The sequence below is a fragment of the Cyprinus carpio genome, chromosome A1 (genome assembly GCF_018340385.1).
Source record: "Cyprinus carpio isolate SPL01 chromosome A1, ASM1834038v1, whole genome shotgun sequence".
Classification (NCBI taxonomy): Eukaryota; Metazoa; Chordata; class Actinopteri; order Cypriniformes; family Cyprinidae; genus Cyprinus; species Cyprinus carpio.
The window spans coordinates 1,715,604-1,739,479 of record NC_056572.1 but is presented as its reverse complement, the minus strand read 5'-3'; the positions used below and the strand labels follow the sequence as shown (position 1 = coordinate 1,739,479).

The following is a 23,876-nucleotide window of genomic DNA, read 5'->3' as shown; positions in this document are numbered from 1 at the left end:
GGAACTATCTTTCCTTCTGAACTGCTAACGAGGATTCACGCTGCCTTGTGATTGCACAGTTTTGTTAGTGCACATTTTCAGGTATAATTCATGCACCGGCAAATATGTGCTAAAGCTGTTAGGGCAGGGTCAGTGGCGGATCTGCAATGTAGGCAGTACTGCGGGGATGCCCCCCCATGACTCTGACAAGCACAACTGTTTTCAACATTGATAATAACCAGAAATGTTTCTTGAGCAGCAAATCAGCATATTAGAATGATTTCTGAAGGATCACGTGACACTGAAGACTGGAGTAATGATGCTGATTTACATCTTAAAATAAAACACATTAAAATACACATTACATAGACATTAAAATAGAAATATTTTAAAATAAATACAGCCTAGGTCAGCATAAGAGACTTTTAAACTTTTAAACAGTAGTTAATGCTAAAGTGACTTACAGTTACTACAGCATTTTTACATTCTTCTGCAATAAAAATGACAGATTGTTTACAATTTAGAGCAGTGAATCAGTTTAAACTGTGTGTGACTCAATCAACTGATTTCAAAGTTCTGATTCAATAATTCAGATTTTCATATAGGCATATTACAATTTTTATACATTTTGTAATTTTGGTGTTTATTACTCTCTTTTGTTATCCTGGAGCATATAAATAAAAAAAATATTATTATTATTTTTGTTCAAACAGTGTGGAAAATATGCACTGCTTATTTTTAACCATGTTTTAATGGGTTTTTTGTACTTATAGTACTGAGTTTTTGTTTTAGTTTTTTTTAACAGTTATGTGCCTCTAATCAGAGCAACTGTAATACAGTATAAATATTGAAATTTATATCGAATATAAGGTTACACTTTATTTTACAGTGTGTGTACTTACATTGTTCTTACCCAAGAAAGTACTGTTAAGTATAAGTTAATTACATGGGTTAAGGTTAGGTTTAGGGTAGGTTCGGGGTTAGTACCTTATTATTACCCAGTTATTGTAATTACTACAATACGTACATAGTATGTACATATGGAACATGGCTGTAAAATATGGAAAAATACATATCAAAATATATAAAACTATATGTTTCAGTTACATTTAAAATACATTTTCATTGGTCCTAGAATAGAGCCTTGTGGGATCTTGTTCCTGCATTCTTTTCATATCTACTTTTTTATTAAAGTACATCGCCATGGCCAATTCACAGACAAACATGGAAATGGAAAAGAAGTAGCATCTCTGTCCTCTAGTTTTTGTCTTATATCCTCTTCAGAGTTCTGTCCTTTTTTTCCAGCAGTTGCTGCAGCAACAAGAGCATCTCCAGATAAACACGGCAAGATAGAGACACAGGGAATAAGAGACATAAAAAAGAAAAAAGAGAGTGAAGCTATCACTTTAGTTTTGCTCTTCGGCTCTGTGTGTGTGCACCAGTACGTGTCTATCCACACACACACATGCATTGTAGACAGAACTCTTACATCATAGTGTAGTCTAGCCCAGGTTTTAAGGGATGTTTGCTCCCTGCCATGTGAAGTCCTGAGCTTCCGACACAGATTCTTTCTCACTTCATATCAATAAACAAGGCTACATATATGCATTTGACTGCTATATGCCTGATTCAGGCCCTCAGGTGTGTGCTTGTGTGTTTGAGAGAGAGACAGACAGCAACAGAGCGTGCCAGTGGGAAGTTATGACTTTTAAACATCATCTATCTTTGCCTCTCTGAAGTCCTTGCACTCAGGGATCAGGCCTGTCAAAACATACACTCCCAACTGCTGCACAGGGCACAAACACACACACACACACATTTACACACACATACACTCTCCAGAAACCTGACTCATTCAGTCATCCCTGAAACAGCAGAGATGCCTAGAGAGAGACTGAGATTGTAGATGTCTACTTTAGCAGTACTTGTTGTACACATTTCTGTGCTTAAACAGCTCCTGTAGAAATGAAATAAAAAAATATTAAAAAGAGTATGTGAAATGTAAATAAGTGAAGTAGTTTTAATTGCTATATAATTGACAGATACATGGCTTTTTAAATAATATTAAAATGTATATATAATATGTATTAAATATATATGAATAATTATTCATATATATATATATGAATAATTATTCATATATATATATATATATATATATATATATATATATATAAATTTAACAAATTAAATAAATTATAATTTATTATAGAATAAGTCTTTATATTTATCAATTAATAGAATTATACATCAAATGATAAAATATGAATGTGAAACAATATATAATTTAATTTAATCTATCTATCTATCTATCTATCTATCTATCTGGTTGTTTTATTTAAAAACATGAATGTAAAATATGAAAATATGTAAGTTTACATATTATTTTTAATTGATACATTTTTCACAGCTACATGGGATTTTTAAAATTTTAATATGTATGTAAACACACACACACACATGTTTGTTTTTTGTGAAAAGTGGGGACATCCCATAGGCGTAATGGTTTTTATACTGTACAAACTGTATATTCTATCGCCCTACATCAACCCTACACCAACCCTACACCTAACAGGAAACTTTGTGCATTTTTACTTTCTCAAAAAAACTAATACTGTATGGTTTATAAGCGTTTTGAAAAATGGGACATGGGTTATGTCCTCATAAGTCACCTCTCCTTGTAATACCTGTGTCATACCCATGTCATTATACAAAGTTGTGTCCTGATATGTCACAAAAACAAACACACACACCCACACACATACTCATATATATATATATATATATATATATATTCTTTTTTTAATAAAGGAGTGTTTTAATAGAATATCAGTTTTTGCTATGATATCTAAATTGACATATAGCATTGCGAAATCTCACATTAATTTCTATTGTAAGTGTTAAATCTCTCTCTCTTTCTTCCAGATCCTCCTTCTTCAGTCTTGCTTCCTGATGCACTTCCTCCAGCTCGCAGTTCCACGACTCCTCCACGCCCATATACGGGCACGCTCCGCCCCTCCCTCACTACTACCACAACAACCACCATGGCTCCGCGTCGCCGCCATAACAACATCCTCCCAGAAGCCCTGACACGGTCGCCTCCATCCCTCCAGACTCCAGTCATTGTTGACTATTGCACCCCACGTCTCACTGCTGAAATCTCCTGGCCACGGACACACCAGGGACAGGTTGCTAAGCAACCGTGCCCACCTGGCACCATAGGTTAGTAAGAGAGTGATTAATCTATTATAAGGGCAGTGTGTGTGCGCGGAGGTTTATTTTGTTTAATGTGTATTGAATACATCAACTCTTAGGCTTAGCTGTGTTTGTGTGTGTGTGTGTGTGTGTGTGTGTGTTGTGCTCCTGGAAAGATCAGATACACTTCAACAGTGCAACAAAGCTCCTGATAAAATGAATGAAAGAATTAATTCGTTATTCAAACCTGTAATTAATTTATCATCCCAGTGTTTAGCGCTAAACTCCTCATTAGTAATTCTTTATAATTATGTTTAACAATAGGAATTCTCGCAGTAGAAATAATTACATAGTAATTTATTATTTAACCAAAATAAAGTGGCCCCTAAAAATGTGAGAATGTCTCCACAATATGTAACAAAATTCGAAACTAAAGTGTAATTTATTAGAAAGATAGAGATTTTAAAAACATATGCAAAACATTTCAGTTTGACTTAAAAGGATAGTTCAAAGTTTCTTTCTTCTATGAAATATAAAAGAAGATATTTTGAGAAATGTCTAAGTGTTTAAGAGGTCAATTGCAACCAATAGCCATAAATAATAAAAGGACCATAACTGAATATACATAAACATTTATAAGATTTAAGAGCTGCACTGGATGAGCAGATTATCGCTTACTAATATTAATGACTAATGAAATATGACATTTTTGGTTGTTCTTAAATGCTTCAGAAGATTTGGGAGTCAAAAGGATCACTTCATGGTCTTTTTTGTCATTTTTGGAGCCAGTTGGTCACCATCCAGTTTCATTTTATAAAAAATAAAACAAACAAAAAAAGAGGAGCATTAACTTTCTGTAGAAATCTCCTTTTGAGTTCCATGGATAAAAAACAGCTTATAGGTTTGGAGCAACAAGAGGGTGAGTAAATAATGACAGAATTTTAATTTTAGGGTGAACAATCTCTTTAAGTGTGATTGAAGTATGACAAATTCTTGTTCAAGCCACTGTATATGGACATGAACGTGTAAAAGTTATGAGGGGTATGCATTCACATGTATGATGAGTTAATATATATATATATATATATAAATTAGGGATATGCCGGTATCAAATTTTCCTGTTGCGATTAATTGATAATGTTTTGTCACGGTATGCAGTATTATCACGGTATTGAAATTAAGTTTTAAAAAAGTGGTCATAATACAGTATAACAGGTTAAATAACTTTTTTCTTATAACAAAAATAACTGAACATTTTAAATACAATAAAGCAATACAAAAAATATATTTAAAGTTAAAAGTTTTACACCGATTAAAGTACAAAAGAACTTTAAAGACCCATAGGTATCACTTTACAATAAGACCTCATTAGTTAAGCTTAGTTAATGCATTAACATTCACAATGAGCAATAGCTACATTTGCTACAGAAGTTACTAATCTTTGTTAAAAAATACAAGTCTTAGCTCATGTTAGCTCATTAAATAACAAAGTTGCAACTTTCGATTTTAAACAATGTGTTATTAAAAATTGGAATACCTAAGATTAATGAATGTTTCAGAAGAATTTTTCATTGGCAGTTTGTAACTAATGAAGCCCTAATGTAAAGTGGTAATGAACAATAAAGAATCAAAACACTTTCAAACAATATCTAGGACATGTTGTAGTCCAGATTAAAATGGGAAAAAAATTATGGAAATGTATAAATATTATTTAAATGTTTAGAAAGTAGCAGCTGTTTTTATTTATGGGGTTTCCAGGGTAAGGGCTGCATTTTCTGCAGTTTAGCGCCATCTGCTGTCAGAGAGTGAATGTGCTTTCATCCAGCGCGTCTCTCACCTGTGCTTCTCGTGTGTGCTTGTTTACATCAGAGCTCACACGAGTCTTTAAAGCAGCATACAACAGTGTTGTGCATTTTGACCAGTTGATGGGAAAAGTATTCTTAAAATGCATTTCAAATTCTGAATAATTTGTAATATATAATTATTCTCGGTATTTGGAAGTGCCCACGATAACAATATCGTGGATATTCATCACCGCGATATATCGCATTACCGAATACCGGCACAAGTCTAATATATATATAAAACTCTTTCCTGTTACTGCTTGTTCAGGTGTTCTGTCAGTGCCACCTCATTATGTGGGCAGCTGCCAGCCATTGATTGACACATTATGTACCGCTTGTAAATCTCTCACCCTGCTTGTGTATGTGTGTATGCTTTGACAGCAATTGCAATGCCATGTTTCTCTCAGTGTGGATGTGCATATGCCTAAGCGAATGTTTGTGTGTGCTGTGTTCATGTTTTTCTTTATTATTATTTTTCAGGTGTAGCCACGTTTAATTGTTTGCTTGGCTACTGGGATCCGAAGGGACCAGATCTGAGCAACTGCACCTCACCATGGACCAATCACATCACTCAGAGAGTGAGTAAAAACATGGCACCATGGGAAATAAGCTAATGGCATAATGGCAAATTCAGTGGAGAGCGATATGCCTATAGCAAATATATTAATAAAGCATGATTTGGCCTGAAGGTTTTTTAACAGAAGGCTCAAAAGCTTATCACAATGCGCAGCTTGTAGCAAAACAGCTTTAGTGTACAACAAAATGAACTGTCAAGATCAGCTGCAATTTATTTCACTTTGCGGCAAAATTACAAAGAGGCAGCAGCGCGGCCAAAAGTGTCGTGCAACAGCAGCTTGTAATCATGTGGCACGTGTGTGTGTGTGTGAGTGTGCACGTGTGTGTGAAGTGTGATGATGACTGAAGCTTATCGGTAATGTGAAATGGTTTCCTTTGTACTGCAGAGAGCAAATCAGAAAATAGGCAGAATCACAAATCTATGAAGCCATTTGTTCATCTACTTATTCGGCCATCAAGGGACAGAGAGAATAAAATCAATATGCCCACGTACATCTCTCTCTCTCTCTCTCTTTCTGTAGATGAGATCGGGAGAAACGGCTGCTATAGTAGCACGAGAGTTAGCTGAACAGACGAAGGGAGAGTTGAGACCCGGAGATGTCCCATCTACAGTCAAAGCCATGGCACAACTGGTGGAGCTACTGGATGTACAGCTGCGAAATCTCACCCCGGGGGGGAAAGACACAGCGGCACGGAGCTTAAACAAGGTATCCGAGCTGTCAATAAACCGAATACAGTGTGCAGGTAGTAATTACACAATTATTACATGTTTATTATACGTTAATAACATTGCCTTTAAATTAAGTTTGAGAAAGCTCATTGCATCCATGTGTATTTTTGTGCGAAAAGGAGTGGGAAAGAAAGTCGTGCTCCAGTTCTGTGCAGAGTACAGTGTTTTAGGCAGTAAACCTGTGGCAGCCTACAGATCAAAGACTTTAAGGCCCAAATGGGAAAACATCCGGTTAAAAACAGCTACTGCTCGATAGACAGAAATCCGTACACTCACACACACCCACACACACTCTTCTAAATAAGGACACATGAATTAAAACAGCTCATAAAGCCCCGGTGAGTTTTTCCAATTAACAAAAGAAGCCCCCGACATAAAAGAACAACACAAAAAAAATACTTCAAAGTGTTGAAATGAGCACGCCGACTGCACAGCAATACACATATGCACAGATGAATTTGTGAGAAACATAATGAATGTCCTGTCAGACATCTAATGCACACAAATATATATATTATGCATATCAAAGAACTGGTGGTTCACGAGCGAAAAAAGTGACAGGTCTGTGAATAGAAGAGACAATGCTAAGTGAAAATATTAAAACGCAGCTAACTAGGAGTGTAACGATACTCTTATGTCATGATTCCATTTGATGATATTGATGTCAAAATACTTTAAACAATGCCGAAATAAAGACAAGTTAAAAATAAACTTTTTAAGACAAATGCTAAACAGTTAAAAGAAAGTTAATAAAAATGCTAAATTTGATATTACATCAGAGCTGGTCTTGAATAAGCTTGATCTTGATCCTGGTTCCCAGTGCACGGGGCAATTGTGACATCGGAATAGAAATATTCATTATTTTGCTTAGCTGAAAATATAGAATTATGCTCTGTCACCGAGACTACATACATTTAAAAATTGTACATTTTAAAAACTATTATCACTTATATTCAAAAAATTTTAAAACACTTGTTTGAATGCAGTGCATATTTATCCAATAAAATATTTTACATTAAGAGAACCAACAAATTGCAATTTCCCTATTGGATTATCATACATTATATTCAGCGTAATGTAGTAGTTTAATAGTTTACACCTAGTATTAACAACAATATTTGGCACAGATTTAACTATTACTAGATTAAAGCTAAATTGAACTGGTGATGGCATGTTAAAGATAATTAACTCCCATTCATCCTAAACAAAACCCAAACTACTGTATATTATATATGCTGAGAGCATTGATTACTTAAAATAGTTTTGCATGACATTTTTTTTTTCGCAACCAAAATTGTGAATTTTCCTGTCACTCTGTTGCATCTGGTTGGAACTTTGCGGTTTATGTTCATATTAATACATTTCTACGTTTGGTTTGAAAGACATTTTTTGCTTACTTTTGTACAGCAAAATATGTAGTCCAGGTAAAATCTGGGTGCCAAAGCAAAAACCAGTTGAGAAGGTCATAAGGGCTTGACCCCAACAGACAGCTCTGCTTTCTCTGCGCATAAAGCTGCAATAGGAGAAAGTATTTTTAACAATTTAAAAAAAAAAATATACACATCACATTCAATGTGTCTAAATCTAGAGCAGGGAATCTCAATCCTTCTCGCAGGAGCTAGCAGAACACTGCAAGGCCTGAATATCACTTTACTAGCTTTAAACAGACAGCCTGTCAGTTTCCTATTACCAGCATCCAGCTAAAGTTATCAATTACACAAACATCAGCTCATCTGCAATAAGACACAGTCAGAAACCTCTGCTTCATTCAGACCTTATACGTCTCACTGGTGTTTGTTTGTGTATTTACAGTATTATTGTCCTGGCAGACATGTAGGAATGTTTTGTGGCTATGGTGACGGTAACTCAGTAACAGATTCGTTTTGTTTCTCTGATACATAATAGAATCATGATTCCCTAATTATTTATTACTAAATGACTGTAGATTGTTTTTTAGCTAATTAGGCTTCGTTTCTAATTGGGCTCTGAATGATTACATTTGTGCTGTGATTTTTCGTGTGCAGTTGTGTTTGTTATTCTAATGTTTTAATATTGTGTCTTTCAGCTGCAGAAGAGAGAGCGATCGTGCCGTTTCTTCATACAGGTATTTCATTCTGTCCTTGCTTTGTATGTCATGTGTGTGTGTGTGTGTGTGTGTGTGTTTCTTATTCATGTTCCATATCACTTTAGCATCTACATAGATGTAAAGTTTTCAACATAAAACTGCTTTATACTTGTGTGGAGCCGTGTGTGTCACAGCATATGAATCATATTTTGTTGTTTGTGTGTGTGTGTGTCTGCACTTGTGCCCGTGGGCTGCATTTTTTGCATTTATAAAAGCAGAGCAATTTTTTCTCCTGAGAAAGCAGTAGTGATGTCAGCACCGGTCAGCAGTGTCACATCAGGCGACTGATAAACACACACACACACACAGACAGTGAAAAAAAAAGCACAGAATCATGTAGATAAGCCCAAGAAAAGCTCAGCAGACTGAACAAAAGGAAAAGCATGAGAAGAACTGATTTAGAGGTAGAAAATGAATGATGCATATCTCAAACTGAGCTAGACCGCTCAGTCAACCCTGCCAGTGCATGACGGATCTATACTGAGTTATACTCCATGAAATAACTGAGGTCTAAATGTTGCTCTAGTGTTCTGTTTTATGATTGTTTTTTTATTTTGCTGTACTTTATAATTTATTTTATTTTATGCACCAACCAGTGGCAGTTCTGACAAGATAGAACTCGACCGATTCATTGATTATTAAATTATTTAGGTAATTTGTCTTCATTAAATGTATAGTAATTTTGAAAAATATGTTTTAAATCTTAACATGAGAGGAAGACTCCAGTCATATGAGTAGCCTAATATTTGTGACCCTGGAGCACAAAACCAGTCTTAAGTCGCTGGGGGATATTTGTAGCAATAGCCAAAAATATACTGTACGAGTCAAAATTCCTGATTTTTCTTTTATGCCAAAAATCATTAGGATATTAAGTAAAGATCATGTTCCTTGAAGATATTTTGTAAATTTCCTGCTGTAAATATCTCAAAACGTAATTTTTGATTAGTAATATGCATTGCTAAAAACTTCATTTGGACAACTTTAAAGGTGATTTTCTCAATATTAAGTTTTTTTTGCACCCTCGGATTCCAGATTTTCAAATAGTTGTATCTCAGCCAAATATTGTTCTATCATAACAAACCATACATCAATGGAAAGCTTATTTAATCAGCAATATTTTGTGGTCCTGGGTCAAACATATATATATATATATATATATATATATATATATATATAAGGTCACCTCATAATATATATATATATATTTTTTTTTTTTATTGAGCAGGTCACCTCATAGAATAGAACAGAACAATTCTAAATTCACAGAATGCTTATTTATTCATTTATTTATTTATTCTAAATCTGAGGGATCGCTTGCCGTTACAAATTGATACGTTTCTGTTCATGCCATTGATAACCAAAATCTATTCATTTTTCATGATCCTGCATCCACACCACTAGCATTGGTCCGAGGTGACAGCAGAGCAACTTGAACCAAAAAATGACAGAGTGCTTTTTCAAATACTCTGCTGAGATGAAATGAGTCTATCGAAATGTCATTTGATCGTGCTGATTTACACAGAGAGAATTACAGGATTCCATGACAACTGTCTGAAGCCTCCCGGTGCTGACATCAAGCAAATATGGATACTCAGTGGTCATCTAATATGTAATGCAGTGTGTGTGTGTGTGTGTTAGTGTGTGTGTGTGTGTGTGTTTCTTCATGCTGGATTAGCTCCTCAGCTTCAAAGCACTTCAGTTCTGCTCCATTTACCAAGTCTGTGGAGAGTATTGCCGCTGTGTGTGTGAGGAAACAGAATATAAGAAGAGTTTTTAAAAAATCTCTTATCTGTCTCCGCAGTACGAGCCCCCAAGTGCGCACACACACACACACACACACACACACACACACACACACACACACACACACACACACACACACACACACACACACACACTTTCCCCTGACCTCTTGACTCAGTCTGTCAGAAGATTTCAGAAGCAGTTTTGTGAGGAAGTAAATATAACTCTTCCTTTTTACCTTTTATCCCAATCGTCTCTCATCTCTGTCTCTCCTTTTACTCTCTCTCGTAAAAGGGTCATTACTTTAGTGGTGTCAAAAGGAATATACTCATCCCGCCTTTAACACACTCCCTCTCACACACACCGCTCTACTGTAACTGGGGCAGAATGATTCAACCCAATGGCCAGATTAGCCTGCAGCAAACTTAAGACAAACGACAAAACATCCCTCTGTCCATCCCTACGGATGAGTGCACTACAGTGAGAGACGTTAATTACATCACATATCTACTCGCCACAGACATTATATGCAGGAATAATAATGCAAGGTTATGAACTTCCATAAAGACATGATCTATTTTAAATAAAAGGAATTTGACCTGGAATCATTGTTTGCAGCGTTTTTGTGAAAGTGACGAATATATTTGGCCTGCTTTGTGAATATCATTGCAGTCCATATGTTTATGTTGCAGCATGCTGCACTTTTTCAAATGAAAAGCAAAATTGTAATGTGCCACGATATACTCAGCAAGCCTTTTAATAAACTACCACCTTAAGTCTTAAACCTTCATTTGTATATCAAGGTTGAGACTTTAATATCCCTTTGATAATATTCACTGCCAAATTTAAAAAGCTTAATATCTTAATATCGCACTTTTTTAAATACCCTTATATTAGTTCCGCCGCACAGCCGAGACATTTCATTTTTTCTATATAGTGCTTGTATAGAGCCTTGTGCCTTGTGTTTGCAAGTGTGTGTGTGTGATGACAGCTTCTTTCATTTTCACAATGTCTCACGCTCCCTGTGGATCTTTCCTCAGTTTGACAGGTTTATACTCCAGCACAGAAACCGTGTAGTGTGTGAGTGCGGGTGAAAGTGGAGGAGAAATGGTTTATGGGAGAGGTGGGCACTTTGGGAAATATGTCCTTATTGTGAAGTTCAGATGTCTGAATGAATGTGCGCGTGGGTTCAGAAGTCGTCCCTCTCCTCCAGAACGCTGATGTCTCTGTTTTTCTCTCTTCTGCAGGCCATGGTCGAAACGGTGAATAATCTTCTGCAGGTGCGATCCCAGGCGGCCTGGAGGGAGCTCTCTGTGGCTGAGCAGCTGCGATGTGCAACCATGCTGCTGGACACGGTGGAGACGGGCGCCTTCATGCTCGCAGACAACCTCCTCAAAACCGACACTATACAGGAGAGCACCGACAACATACGTGAGTTTACAAAACTGGTCCTCGCAATGTAAAAGTATTTTTTATTTTTTATTTTTAGTGTTTCTTTATGAAGTTTAACATGCTGAATATGAAAATCTCATTACTTTTTGTGTGTCATTAACAGCGTTCATGAAAACTACAAAAATATGATGGCAGCTTATACAAGCTTATCTGTTATTACTCATGCATAAAAATTATGTGCAGCATGCATAATATTGAGCTAACGACAACAGTTTAACAAAAATGAGTCGTCCAAAACTTCAGAAGTGTGCACTGGAGGATTTTTGCCTGTTATGGTTGGAATGTTTCAGAAAGCACTAGAATATTCCAGAATGTTACAGAAACTTCGAGAATGTTCCCATCCTTGAAAAAGCAAAATATCTTAAAAAACAAACAAAAAAAAAAATGCAAAATTAATACAAAAACCAATCTTTAAATAATCAGTAAATTAACATAAAAAATAAAAATAAAACAAACTAATTTTACTAAATATTTACCAAAATATTAATGCTGGGTGAAAATAAATAGTAAAATAATAATCAGCGCTATAGAATTACAGAAGAACCATAAAAAATGTAAGTCAAACAAATGTTTGTTACATTGTGTCATTTGATAAGAGCCATTGAAAAATATTTGATCTCATAATGTGGTGGGTTCATGTAAAATAATAATAATAATGCCACAGTTAGTGTGCATAAATCTTCAAAACATCATATAGGGATTTTAATCATTTTTAACACTTCCAATGACGCTTTCAAGAGGTGTAAAAATGCATTAAAGCATTGCAATGCATCATTTACAGAATTTAATAATAATTAATTATTATTCTACATTATAATGTTTTTTTATTATAATAATACAAAAGGTATTTAAATGCAAAATGTAATTCTTGAGCATGTAAATGTAAAACGAATTCTAATATTTTATGAATGCTACCGCCAGTTACATTTGTGTTTTCAGCACTGTGTATCACAAACATTTATGAATCAAGAGTAACTGAGCCAGATCATGACTAAATTTTTGATTTTGTGATACTTTGCATCATTTAGTAAAGAATCGTGTGACTTTCTTTCTATAAGGACAATTTTAGGGAACCCAGGACATCCATCAGAGGTGACTGTTCAGCTAAATTTAAGAAAACTGTCTTAAAACAATCAGCTTTTTCAGTTAGGGCAGCAGAAAGATGGAATTCAGTGCCTGGACATATTAGAGAGTGTACATAATTTAGTAATTTTGAAACTGCTTTCAAAATATGGCTTAAGAAAAATCAGGAATGTTTTTAATATAATGATTTCTGAAGGGTAATGTGACACTGAAGATTGGAGTAATGAGTAATGATTAGTAAGGAGATATACAAATATAACCAGTTTTGTATTTATAATTTTTTTTATTATTTCCATCATATATAGCACCCCCTCCCCCAAAAGATGCACATAAACACTGTCTGCTAGGGGTTCATATGTATGGCCTGATGCATAAAAAAACACATTATCACATTAGAGGTAAACAGCAGGGACACACGCTTCAAGTGCACTCGAGCCAGATGTAATGAAGCGTGTCTGTGCACAACACAAGAGCGCTCCACACAGGGGGTCTCGTTCATGCGAGGAATCCATGCCTCGTCTTAAGAAACAGACAGAAGTGGTCAAAATGTGTACTGATTGACACAGGACTGCCACAGATACAGAGAAAGCATGCGCTCAACATGGCATCGTTTTCCAGCTTGATGGTATTTATAATTATGGATCAATACGAGCATTCAAACGTGACATTTGAAACCATTGCTGTGTTAATTGTGGATTGCTCCAGCATGCCGTTAACATCTCTCATGCTGTCAGTCAGTGCAGGCAGGAGGCAGTTTCCTTCAAGCTGTTAAGGAATGAATTTGAGACAGTGCAATTAAAAAATTAATCTAATCTATAATCAATATTCAAACCAATGCTAAAAATAATGTTGCAGAGTAAAGACAGCATCAAAACAAGCAACCTCTCTCTTTCTCTCTAGAAATGTAACAGAAAAAAAAGATACTTTTAAAAAAATGTGATTATATATAAAAGTGCTGTCGAATCAATCATTTTCCTTTTTATTTTAATTGGTCTTTAACTTGACAGCCAGTGACCATCTGTATTCTCATCGTACTGTATAAAATGTAATTTAATTAAATTTTGTAATTTGTATTTTTTATAGTTGCATTCACTGTCCACTTGGCTCAGAAGTCTGCATATGCACAAATCATTTATGATATTATATTTGATACTTTTGCAGCCTTTTTAAAGCTTGCAAGCTCAGTTCCTGATAACTGTAATGAGAAACTAGCGTACAGTCCTCAGAATTCCTCCTTTTGTGTTCCACAGAAGTAGGAAAGCCGTGTGGGTTTGGAGTGATGTGTGGTTGAGTAAATGATGACAGCATTTTCATTTTTTGAAGAACTCTAATTTTTACCATTTACACTGACAGAGAAAGAATAGAGAGAGGAGGAAAGTGAGGGAGCCGGTGGCAAAGATTTGAAACGTAATAAGGGAGGACATGAGAACAGCAGGAAGAACAAAACTAAGGAGGAGACAGAATGAACGGAACATAACCAGAGACAGAGAGAGCGAGACAGACAGAGAGTGGAAAAGAGAGGATGAAAGGGAGAGGAAGAGAATAAATGAAAGGAAACAAAAAGAGAGAAATCGAGGAGAGGGGATGGAGTTCAGGGATCCATGCTAACTGCTCTATTCTGCTCCAGTGCTTTCACAGCGCAAAGGGGGAAATTTATCGTTCCTGGCAAACAATTTATCCGCTATTCCACCACTCAAGGCCAGTTCACATGCATCCCGTCTGAGAGAAATAGCTCTCCGTGGGATTGCCCTCTAGCCTAGCTTTTCCCCTTTCTCTCTGCGTATTTCATCACTTGTGCTTTTTGTGTTTGTTTTTTGGCATCTGATCATATGCCTTAGTTGTTTGGCCTTGATGTTTTACATGGTTGTTTTTAGAGGGGTTCATTAGTGCATAAGCAACATCAAAAAAATTCCACCGACATCTATGTGATCTCTTTTATGCAAATCTGCGTGGCTAACTTAGCTAACGGTTAGCATTCATCTCAATGGCAGCTGCTCAGCTGGTACTAGACCCCTCAGAAGTGTACAATATTTTGCTCATGGACACTTAAATCTGCCAGTCACCTGAGCCGTAAATGGCATGTAACTAAGCACTCTGAAACCAGAGGAAAATATAGCTGATGGCGTCACAAGAAACCCTTCACTGGTATTATCATTGGCTGGGATGATACACAGCAGACAGGGGAAAATATAAATCCTTTTCAGGCATTTAAGAGCCCTCTAAAATAAAATTGGGCACTGGTAAACCGTTTACTGTAATATAATTAAATTACAGTTCTAAATTGTTGTCAGTGGTAAAAGAAGCTCACAGAGTTGTTCGTCTGTCGAGTCCACCTAGATGTTTGTAATGCCTGAGCAAATAAAAATTAAAAAAATAATAAATATAAAACTGTAAGATAGAACATTTGCAAAGGATATAGACTTGCTGTTGTTAACTTTTTAAAAAAAAAAAATAATGAAAATCTAAATTAATTAAAAGAAAGCTGAAATAAAGTACAATATAAATACTAGTAAATTAAAAAAAATAATTAAAAAAATGGTGCCTTGTAAACTAAATAAAATATAAAATAAATTTAAGTACTAAAATTACTCCAACTAAAACTAAAATACACATAAATTAAAGCTAAATATAAATATTAAAAACTTAATAAAAATGATACAAGTAAATAACAAAACTAAAAATATAATAAAATATTTTTTAAAAATTAAATAAAAGCTGTAAACTATTTAAACAGACTAATAAGCTGTCTAGTACATAACATACAGTACATCATGAAGTCATTTTGGAAAAAATTTTTAATCAGATTTCGATAGAATACCAATTTAGTGTTTAGTACAACAGACCAAACTTTATTTTATTTTTTTCATTTTTCATGTGTATGTTTTTTTTTTTTTTAATAATAATAAAAAAAAAATCTTTAAATGTTTTTATGGGGAAACACAAATGAGATTATTCTTCAAAATATTTTTCAGCATGTTTGTTTCCAGTGTTTAGTACAACAGACTAGGAACTACAACAGGCATGAAACATGGACTTGTGCAACCGTACATATATCTAATGTATTTTATGTGTCTTTTACATAAGACTTAATCAAAAAATGAATATGCAGAACTTCTTAGATGCTTTTCAGCACTGAGCGCAAATCCTTTTTTTGCATACATAAGCCTTGCAGTAAAAAGAAAAGTGTTTTATTTTTCATCATTATGTTCCTCATTTTTTGATCTTCAATCTCAAATCTTAGCCGAAAGCTAATCTTAATCTCACAGACAAAATCTCCCACCATTATCCGTTTATTCAAATGAGAAACGTATTCCTCCTCTCGCTCTCTCCCTCCTTTAAGGCTTTCTGTATGCTACGAGCTGGTCCTGTTAAATGAATGTGTACTCTAAAGAGTGGAGAACGTGTAGGAAATAGCTTTTTTTAGAGAGCGAATGCAGATTTTGTCTTATTTAGGTGACAAAAGATGCTCTCTAAATCTTTTTAAAACAGAATACCGAAATAACGATCCGAACAACTTGTCTGTTTTGAAAAGAGCGTGTTAATAGATTACACTTGTGCACAGTTTTTTTTAGATTCAGATAATTAGGTTAGCACAGTGTGAGCACCCCTGCAGTCTGTGTGTGTGTGTGTGTGTGTGTGTGTGTGTGTGTGTGTGTGTGTGTGTGTGTATCTGCTTTGAAGGCATGTACCATATCTGCTGTGCAGTGCTTGAAGTGGTTTATATAACTGGGCTGTTCTGTTCCTTATGGATCTCTCTCTCTCTCTCTCTCTCTCTCTCACACACACACACACACACACACACACACACACCGTATCCCTCTGATCATTACCCTGGGGGGTGTGAGTTTATTACTTCAGGTTTTCTTTGTGTTATCTGTGTGTGGGTATCTCTCTTTTCTGCCTGAAAATATGCTTTCTTATATGTCCTTTATTCAGGATATTCTTTTCCCAGACCCCTCAAAAAAGAGTCTAACTGGTAATCCATGGTGCGTTTAGCTCTATGAGAGGTCTGAGGAGGGTAAAAGCACTCCAAATCTGTCACAAGCGATTCAGTCATCTCTAGATGAGGGAACACAATATGTTACATCTCATCCGAGAACTACTTAGGAAATTTGCACCATCTGACTTGCATAATTAACTCATTTCACGAACGTTGTTTTGATTATTAGAAAGGTATACTGTGATGTGGTTCGTAAATAAATGACTGTAATGATGACAGAAGAGTATCATCTCTTAAATGAGATCGGAAGGGTGTTATTTTGTGCAGTTTGAAGAATCTGTATTTCATAAAACTCACACCCGTGCACGAACAGACACATACGGAGCTGTATCTTTGTACTTTATATTACAAAACCTGGGCTGGAAATTACATAAACCGCCTGTAGTTTGGCCTGGAGACCACCTGCAGATATGAGGGAAATGATTTTAATAATGCTCACACACACACATAGATTCAGATGTGATTTAAAGATGTATAACTTCATAAGACGCCTGTTGTATAACTCATCGCTGCCCCAAGGGAACTGTAGACTTCACATGCTGATGTGATATAGCATGTGCGCACATACGCACGCATACTTTCATGTCTCAAAGTGAATTTATAAAGCTATTTGGCCGGCTAAATGCGTCTTGTATCTTACCTCAATAAATAAACATTGTTCTTAATGCAGTGAATACAGTGCAATCAATACACTGATTTATAGATTTATGAGTTTTCTACACAAACTCTGATTTGTGGATGCACACACATTTTTTCCTTTTCCATGTGTATGTTTATAAAAAATGAAAAATCTTTAAATCCCAAACTGTCTACATGTTTGGATGGGAAAAAAAAACTTTTATTTTAAGTTTATTCTTCAAAATATTTTTCTACAGATTTTTAAAGGAATAGAGTATATTTACAGATTTGATTTTCCCTGCTTACATATTAATCTACATGCAATGCAGAAATTATAATTTTTTTTGTATATTATTAATTATTGTATTCACAATTTATTACATTTTCTACTTTTGTTAAAAGTACATGCTAGTAATAATCACTAAAACTACAAAAATCATTTGTGTTACTTAAAATGAAACCGAAATAAAATAAAATATTTATATTAGATGGAAAAAAATAAACCTATTGCCTTAACTCAAGTAAAATATGTAAAGTACAAAACTGACTAACACTGAAATAAAAAATAAATAGAAATAGTAAAATAATAAAAATGGCAAAACATAAGAACAGCAAGAACAAAATTACTACTAAAAATATACCTAAACCAAATATAAAATAAAATCAGAACATATAAAAACTACTATATTTTATTCCATATAATATACTAAAATAAAAATAATAATAGTAAATATATACTTAATACTGTACATTAAAATTATAAATAAAACTTTTAAAAAACGACTTCTTTCTTTGATTTGCATAATCAGCATTGATTTTGCACTTCCACCAGGAACATCTCACAGGAATTAATTTTTTTTCAGTATAATATTCTTGTATTATTCTTTGTGGGCTGTAATGAAGTGTGGGCTTGCAAAGCATCTTTTAGCTTTCTTTAAAGAAATTGTTAAATTAAACTGCATCTCAGTATCGAGACAAACGCTTAACTGAAAAGAGTAATCGTTTGAAATCGATTACAAATGATAACATTAGTGTAAAGTGAACAGAACTGCTTCTAATGTCTCTGCATCACACCATCTGCCCTACTGAGAGCTTTTTAGTAGCTGTCACCTCTACCGTGACCTGAATCCATACGTAAATGAATTAACATTAAGTTATTAACATTAATTTACCTTGAAGCAAATGTAGGTGTTCTTACAGATGAGCACTCAAATATATATTTATTTTACAATGAGGGGTGACACAGAGTTTAATCCACAGCGTGAACCTCAGGATTTTGAGGAGGTGAAAAATGCTGTGTCTGTCTTCTCGAGGTACCTTAATTATAATTAGACTGGCAATGTTTTATCTGAATTTTCAGTATGTTTCACAGCCAGCAAATTGTAATCCATTACTGATTCCAAATTGCATGACAAAAATTGGAGTTAGTAACATTACATTAAACATTTTAGATAACATAATCGGACTACTTTTAGATTAGTTTTGACCTAACTAGTTTATCACACTGTTTTAAATAGGATAATCTTGTACCATATTGATACAAAAAAAAAAACAAAGAGAAAGAAAAGATAAATATTCTTTCATTGTCATTAACAACCTGGAGTGCATTAAACATTACATCATATCAAAATTTCCAAAACTAGGGTTCATGGAGTAACTGCAAGGGGTTTGTGAGTTTATCATGAAAATATGAAATTAAAACAAATCATTATAAAACACTTACTAAAAAGGTTAAATATTTTATTTGTTTGCCTGCATGTCAGGTGACCCTTAACTAATATCAGAGAACGTAAACATGCAAATATATTACTTATGAACTTATTACCGTACAATCTCAGAGGGTACTTCAAGAAAATATATGAGATGAAAGGTTCAGCTGAAAAAAAAAGTTTATGAATCACTGCATTACATGTAAATAAGATATAACGGGAATCTGTGCATTTTAATGGGTTTGAAAACAGAAGCCTTCAGTAATACATGTTTAAATAACCGACTGAGTGATCTTTAAAATAAAAGTTGTAGTGCAGTGTTGAAATGTTGAGAAAATGCTTTTTAAAATTGAACTGATTTTTGTAAATCCAGTGATCAAATGCTGTGTGGCCTTTCGGTTTTCTGTGTAATTATAGCCACCTGACGAGAGACTGGTCTTTGTGTGAATGTCCACAAAACTGGATATAATATATAAGCTAGTAGGCTATTTTAAAAAGAAACATTAATCAATAAATTATGAATTATTTACTGCCATTGTGTGAAAACAATATGTAATCATGTAATCAATAAAAAAGTAACTGTGATCTATTTGCGAGTATTTTAAAATTTAATATAATCTAATTACAAATACTTAATCTTGTGAATCTGATACATAATCTAGATTACATGTTATCAGTTACTACCCAGCACTGTTCAGGCCTTCTGAAAACACAAGATTTACAGTTCCCCTCCAGTCTGATAGGGGGCAGCATTTAATCGTGTGCATGTTCATGTTTTGCAGAACTGGAGGTGGCACGTTTGAGTACAGATGTTAATCTGGCTGATCTGATCTTCCCTCAATCTGGACAAAGCGGAAACTCCATTCATCTCTCCGCCAACACGCTCAAACAGCAAGGACGCAATGGTGATGCGCCACTGTCCAGTCGTGTAATTCCCAATCTGACACCACTTTCCAGACTGACCGCTTCTGTGTTTTCCACTCCTCAGGTGAGATCCGCTTGGCGCTTGTTCTCTATAAGAACCTCGGTCAGTACCTGTCCACGGAGAACGCTAGCGTGCGTCTGGGAAGTGAAGCGGCCCATCCGAACTATTCCCTGATAGTCAACTCACCTGTTATCACAGCAGCTATTAATAAAGACAGTAACAAGGTCTACCTGTCTGAACCTGTGGTCTTCACTGTCAAACACATAAAGGTATTATATACTCTCACGTTTCTGGATCTTTCCTACATGTGTTTCTGTCACTGTAATGGCGTGTGTGATGTGCATCTCCTCGTTCCAGCAGTCGGAAGAGAACTTCAATCCGAACTGCTCTTTTTGGAGTTACTCCAAACGCACCATGACCGGACACTGGTCCACTCAGGACTGCAGGCTACTGGGCACCAACCGCACTCACACCTCCTGTTCCTGCACACACCTCACCAGCTTCGCAGTGCTTACGGCCCACGTGGAGGTCAAGGTATGTCACAGACTTACGTTATCAGTACTAATCGCATCAATGAAAGCACTAATGAAAATGTGTGTTGATAAAGCATTTCTTGATTTTTTCAGTGAACGAAAATTAGTTGAAAGGACGCATCTGAAAAGAAACTTTTAATCACAGTGTACAGCTGTCTAAAATATAGCAAGAAGGAATAACACTATATGTTACTATACATGAATAACACAAGATATTAACAGGTGAATTTGGAAAGAATGTGTACATTTGTATGCACCAGTCTTATTTTAGTAGTATCATACTATATAGCATTTAGAATATTAATTCATATTTTGAAATAGCTTTTATTTTTATATTCACAGGTTTCCTTTCATTTTGTTTTGTGCTTTTCTTTTCTTTTTTGATTAGGTGTAATTTATTTTGAATTTTAATTGATTCCGTTCTTTGACTTTTATTAGTTTGAATTTTAGTTAAGTCAAATTAAGTCTAATTAAATTTATTTATTCATTATTTCTAATTTTTAAGTCTTATTATTTCTATTTCTATTTTATTTTATTTTATTTTATTTTAGGTTTATTTCAGTTAACAGAAACATTTTTAATAGTTTTAGTTTTAATTAACAATAACAACACAGTTTTGCACATTATTATCAGCTGAAAAACAAAACTACATGCCATTTCAGTCACTAAAATGGACAAAAATGAATAAGCATGACATGGCAAGATACTAACTAAATTTAAAGGACATTTTCTTCAGAAGACAAAAACTACAGCTTAAAAAAAACAAATAAAAAATACTGCAGACTATCGATAACAAACTATAGTTTAAAGTTAACCATCAGCTTAAGGTTCTAACTTTTTTCTGTAAGTTTGCACCTGGTCATTATTAGCTGGTCCAGACTAATTAAGTGGCTTCCCAACAAGTCAACATCTGGTGATGAAAAGCTTGATCTGGTAGACCGTCTTCATCAACCTGGATGAACCAGTGTGCTTTAAATGGTTAGGAACTGGTTAAGGACCATGAACTGGTGGGCAGTGAAGGTCATTTTGAGTTTCATCCATACAAATCTATGCCCACAGCAAGCATTTGTTGATTATTAATGTCTGTTGAGGTGTTGGGCTTTGAATTGGATGCAGTGCTTCCTCTGGTAGTTCTGTTGAGACTGGAATACTTTACAGCTAACCTGAGATTTACAACCAGACCCGGTACAAAAGTTTGAACTGCACTCACTAGCACTGCAATAGGTTACGTCATGCACCACTAAGAGAGACCTCACAGGTCTCCTGAAGCCACTCGGCTCTTCCCTTGGGCTATAAGACTGTGTAATGTGTGTTATTTCAGAGAGGACACTCACTCATCGCTCTCTCTCTCATTGCACACACACACACACACACACACACACACACACACACACACACACACACACAAACACACACACACACACACACACACACACACACACACATAAAATCAGTAATAAATGGACAAAAACAGATGTGGAAAGCCCAAATATAGCGTGAACCAATGTATTGTGCATGCATCAACATGTCATGACGTTTATGCGTGTGTGTGCATGTCAACAGAAGACAGCCGAAATGAGTTATGCATAAAACGTAAAGGCAAAAGGTCAGGATATACATAAATGTAAATGTTGTGTGCACACACAAACACACACACAAAACATTCTCACACACACACACACACACACACACACACACACACACACACACACACACACACACACACACACACACACACACACACACATCATTTGGAACCACACCCTTGAGGCTGCATTAATGGATGCTGCGTATACATATAAATGATTAATAAAACCATTTAGTGTGTGTACTTGTAGCCTGCACACATTCACTGAACACAGAGTCTTGTCATAGCAGCAGTGCTCCAGATGTCTCACACTAGCGCTGAAATGAATGGGCCGTCCCGACCCAGACCCACACTGACAATCTGCGGCTCCACAGAAATGGAATGCTCGTCATTCACCAAGTGACACAATATGTTCAATTATTATATATTTGCATTCATTTGGTAATACATTCAGCTGCCAAAAAGATAGTTTAGCACTATCAGCTGTGTTTATTCAATTTGTCAATGTTTTAAGTGCATTTCTCGCCTAAACGAATACAGAAAATGTAAAGAAAATTTAATCGGGGCACTCAGCAGAATACATGAATGCATCTTCCTGTCTGAACTCTACCAGTGAGGAACGAACTTACTAGGGATGGGCTTTTTGAGCAATTTTGTAGTCGAATACTCAAACAAATAAAAACCGTTATATTTGCAAATCTTACATCACTAATGTAATGTGATGCTAGTGATTGCATTCTTCTGTAGAGTTAAAAATAATAATAATTTATATATATGCACACTATCGTTCAAAAGTTTTGGTGTCAGAAAGATTTAAAGAAATTAGTATCTTTACTCAGAATGGGTTAATTAAATTGAGGTGACAGTAAAGATAATACACATAAAATAATTAATACAATAATACAACATTTCTATTAAAAAAATGCTGTTTGACTGAACATTTATTCATCAAAAAAACTTTCAAAAATATATAATTGGTTTCCACAAAAATAGTAAGCAGCACAGCTGTTTTCTGTTAACGAAATAAAAATTAAAAAAGATAATTGCAACATTTTATCTCACAGTTTAGATTTTTTTTCTCACAATTCTGACTTTATAGCTCACAATTGTGAGTTTATATCATGCAATTCTGAGAAAAAAAGTCAGAACTGCAAAAAAAAAAAAAATGTCGCAATTACCTTTTTTTATTTTTTATTCAGTGGCGGAAATTTTGATTATAAAAAAAATGTTCTTGAGCAGCAACTCAGCATATTATAATGATTTCTAAAGCATCATGCGACACCGAAGACTGGAGTAATTCAGCTTTGCCATTCCATCTTTGTTTTTATTTTTTACTGTATCTTTGATCAAAGAAATGCTTGGTGAGACTAAGAAACTTTAACAAACATTAAAAAAAAAAACACATCGACCTCAAACAAGCCACTGCTATTTACATCACATGGAAAAGTTTATGCTTTACCTAATACAGTAGATGCTTATATGGACCTTGACTAACATCCTTCTGTCTCTCTCTGTTTCTCAGAAAGCGGTGCATGAGCTGCTGTTGGACGTCATAACGTGGGTGGGGATCCTGCTGTCTCTGGTCTGTCTGCTCATCTGCATCTTCACCTTCTGTTTCTTCCGCGGTCTCCAAAGCGACAGGAACACCATCCACAAGAACCTCTGCATCTCCCTCTTTATCGCCGAAACACTCTTCCTCACCGGGATAAACCATGCAGACCAGCCCGTACGACACACACACACACACACACACACACACACACACACACACACACA

At 35.1% G+C, this 23,876-nt stretch overlaps 1 protein-coding gene across 6 annotated transcripts in view; it reads left to right on the top strand.

Annotated features, from left to right (window-relative positions):
* The window catches only part of adgrl3.1 (adhesion G protein-coupled receptor L3.1), a 98,786-nt gene that overhangs the window by 55,165 nt on the left and 19,745 nt on the right, over nucleotides 1-23,876 (top strand). For all 6 annotated transcript variants that reach the window (XM_042714732.1, XM_042714659.1, XM_042714586.1 and 3 more), the window contains exons 7-15: nucleotides 2,905-3,201; nucleotides 5,499-5,596; nucleotides 6,116-6,301; nucleotides 8,390-8,428; nucleotides 11,440-11,623; nucleotides 19,837-19,959; nucleotides 20,043-20,248; nucleotides 20,337-20,513; nucleotides 23,623-23,826. In XM_042714732.1, the coding sequence (XP_042570666.1) occupies nucleotides 2,905-3,201; nucleotides 5,499-5,596; nucleotides 6,116-6,301; nucleotides 8,390-8,428; nucleotides 11,440-11,623; nucleotides 19,837-19,959; nucleotides 20,043-20,248; nucleotides 20,337-20,513; nucleotides 23,623-23,826 (1,514 nt within the window). The remainder of the gene's footprint in view (nucleotides 1-2,904; nucleotides 3,202-5,498; nucleotides 5,597-6,115; nucleotides 6,302-8,389; nucleotides 8,429-11,439; nucleotides 11,624-19,836; nucleotides 19,960-20,042; nucleotides 20,249-20,336; nucleotides 20,514-23,622; nucleotides 23,827-23,876) is intronic.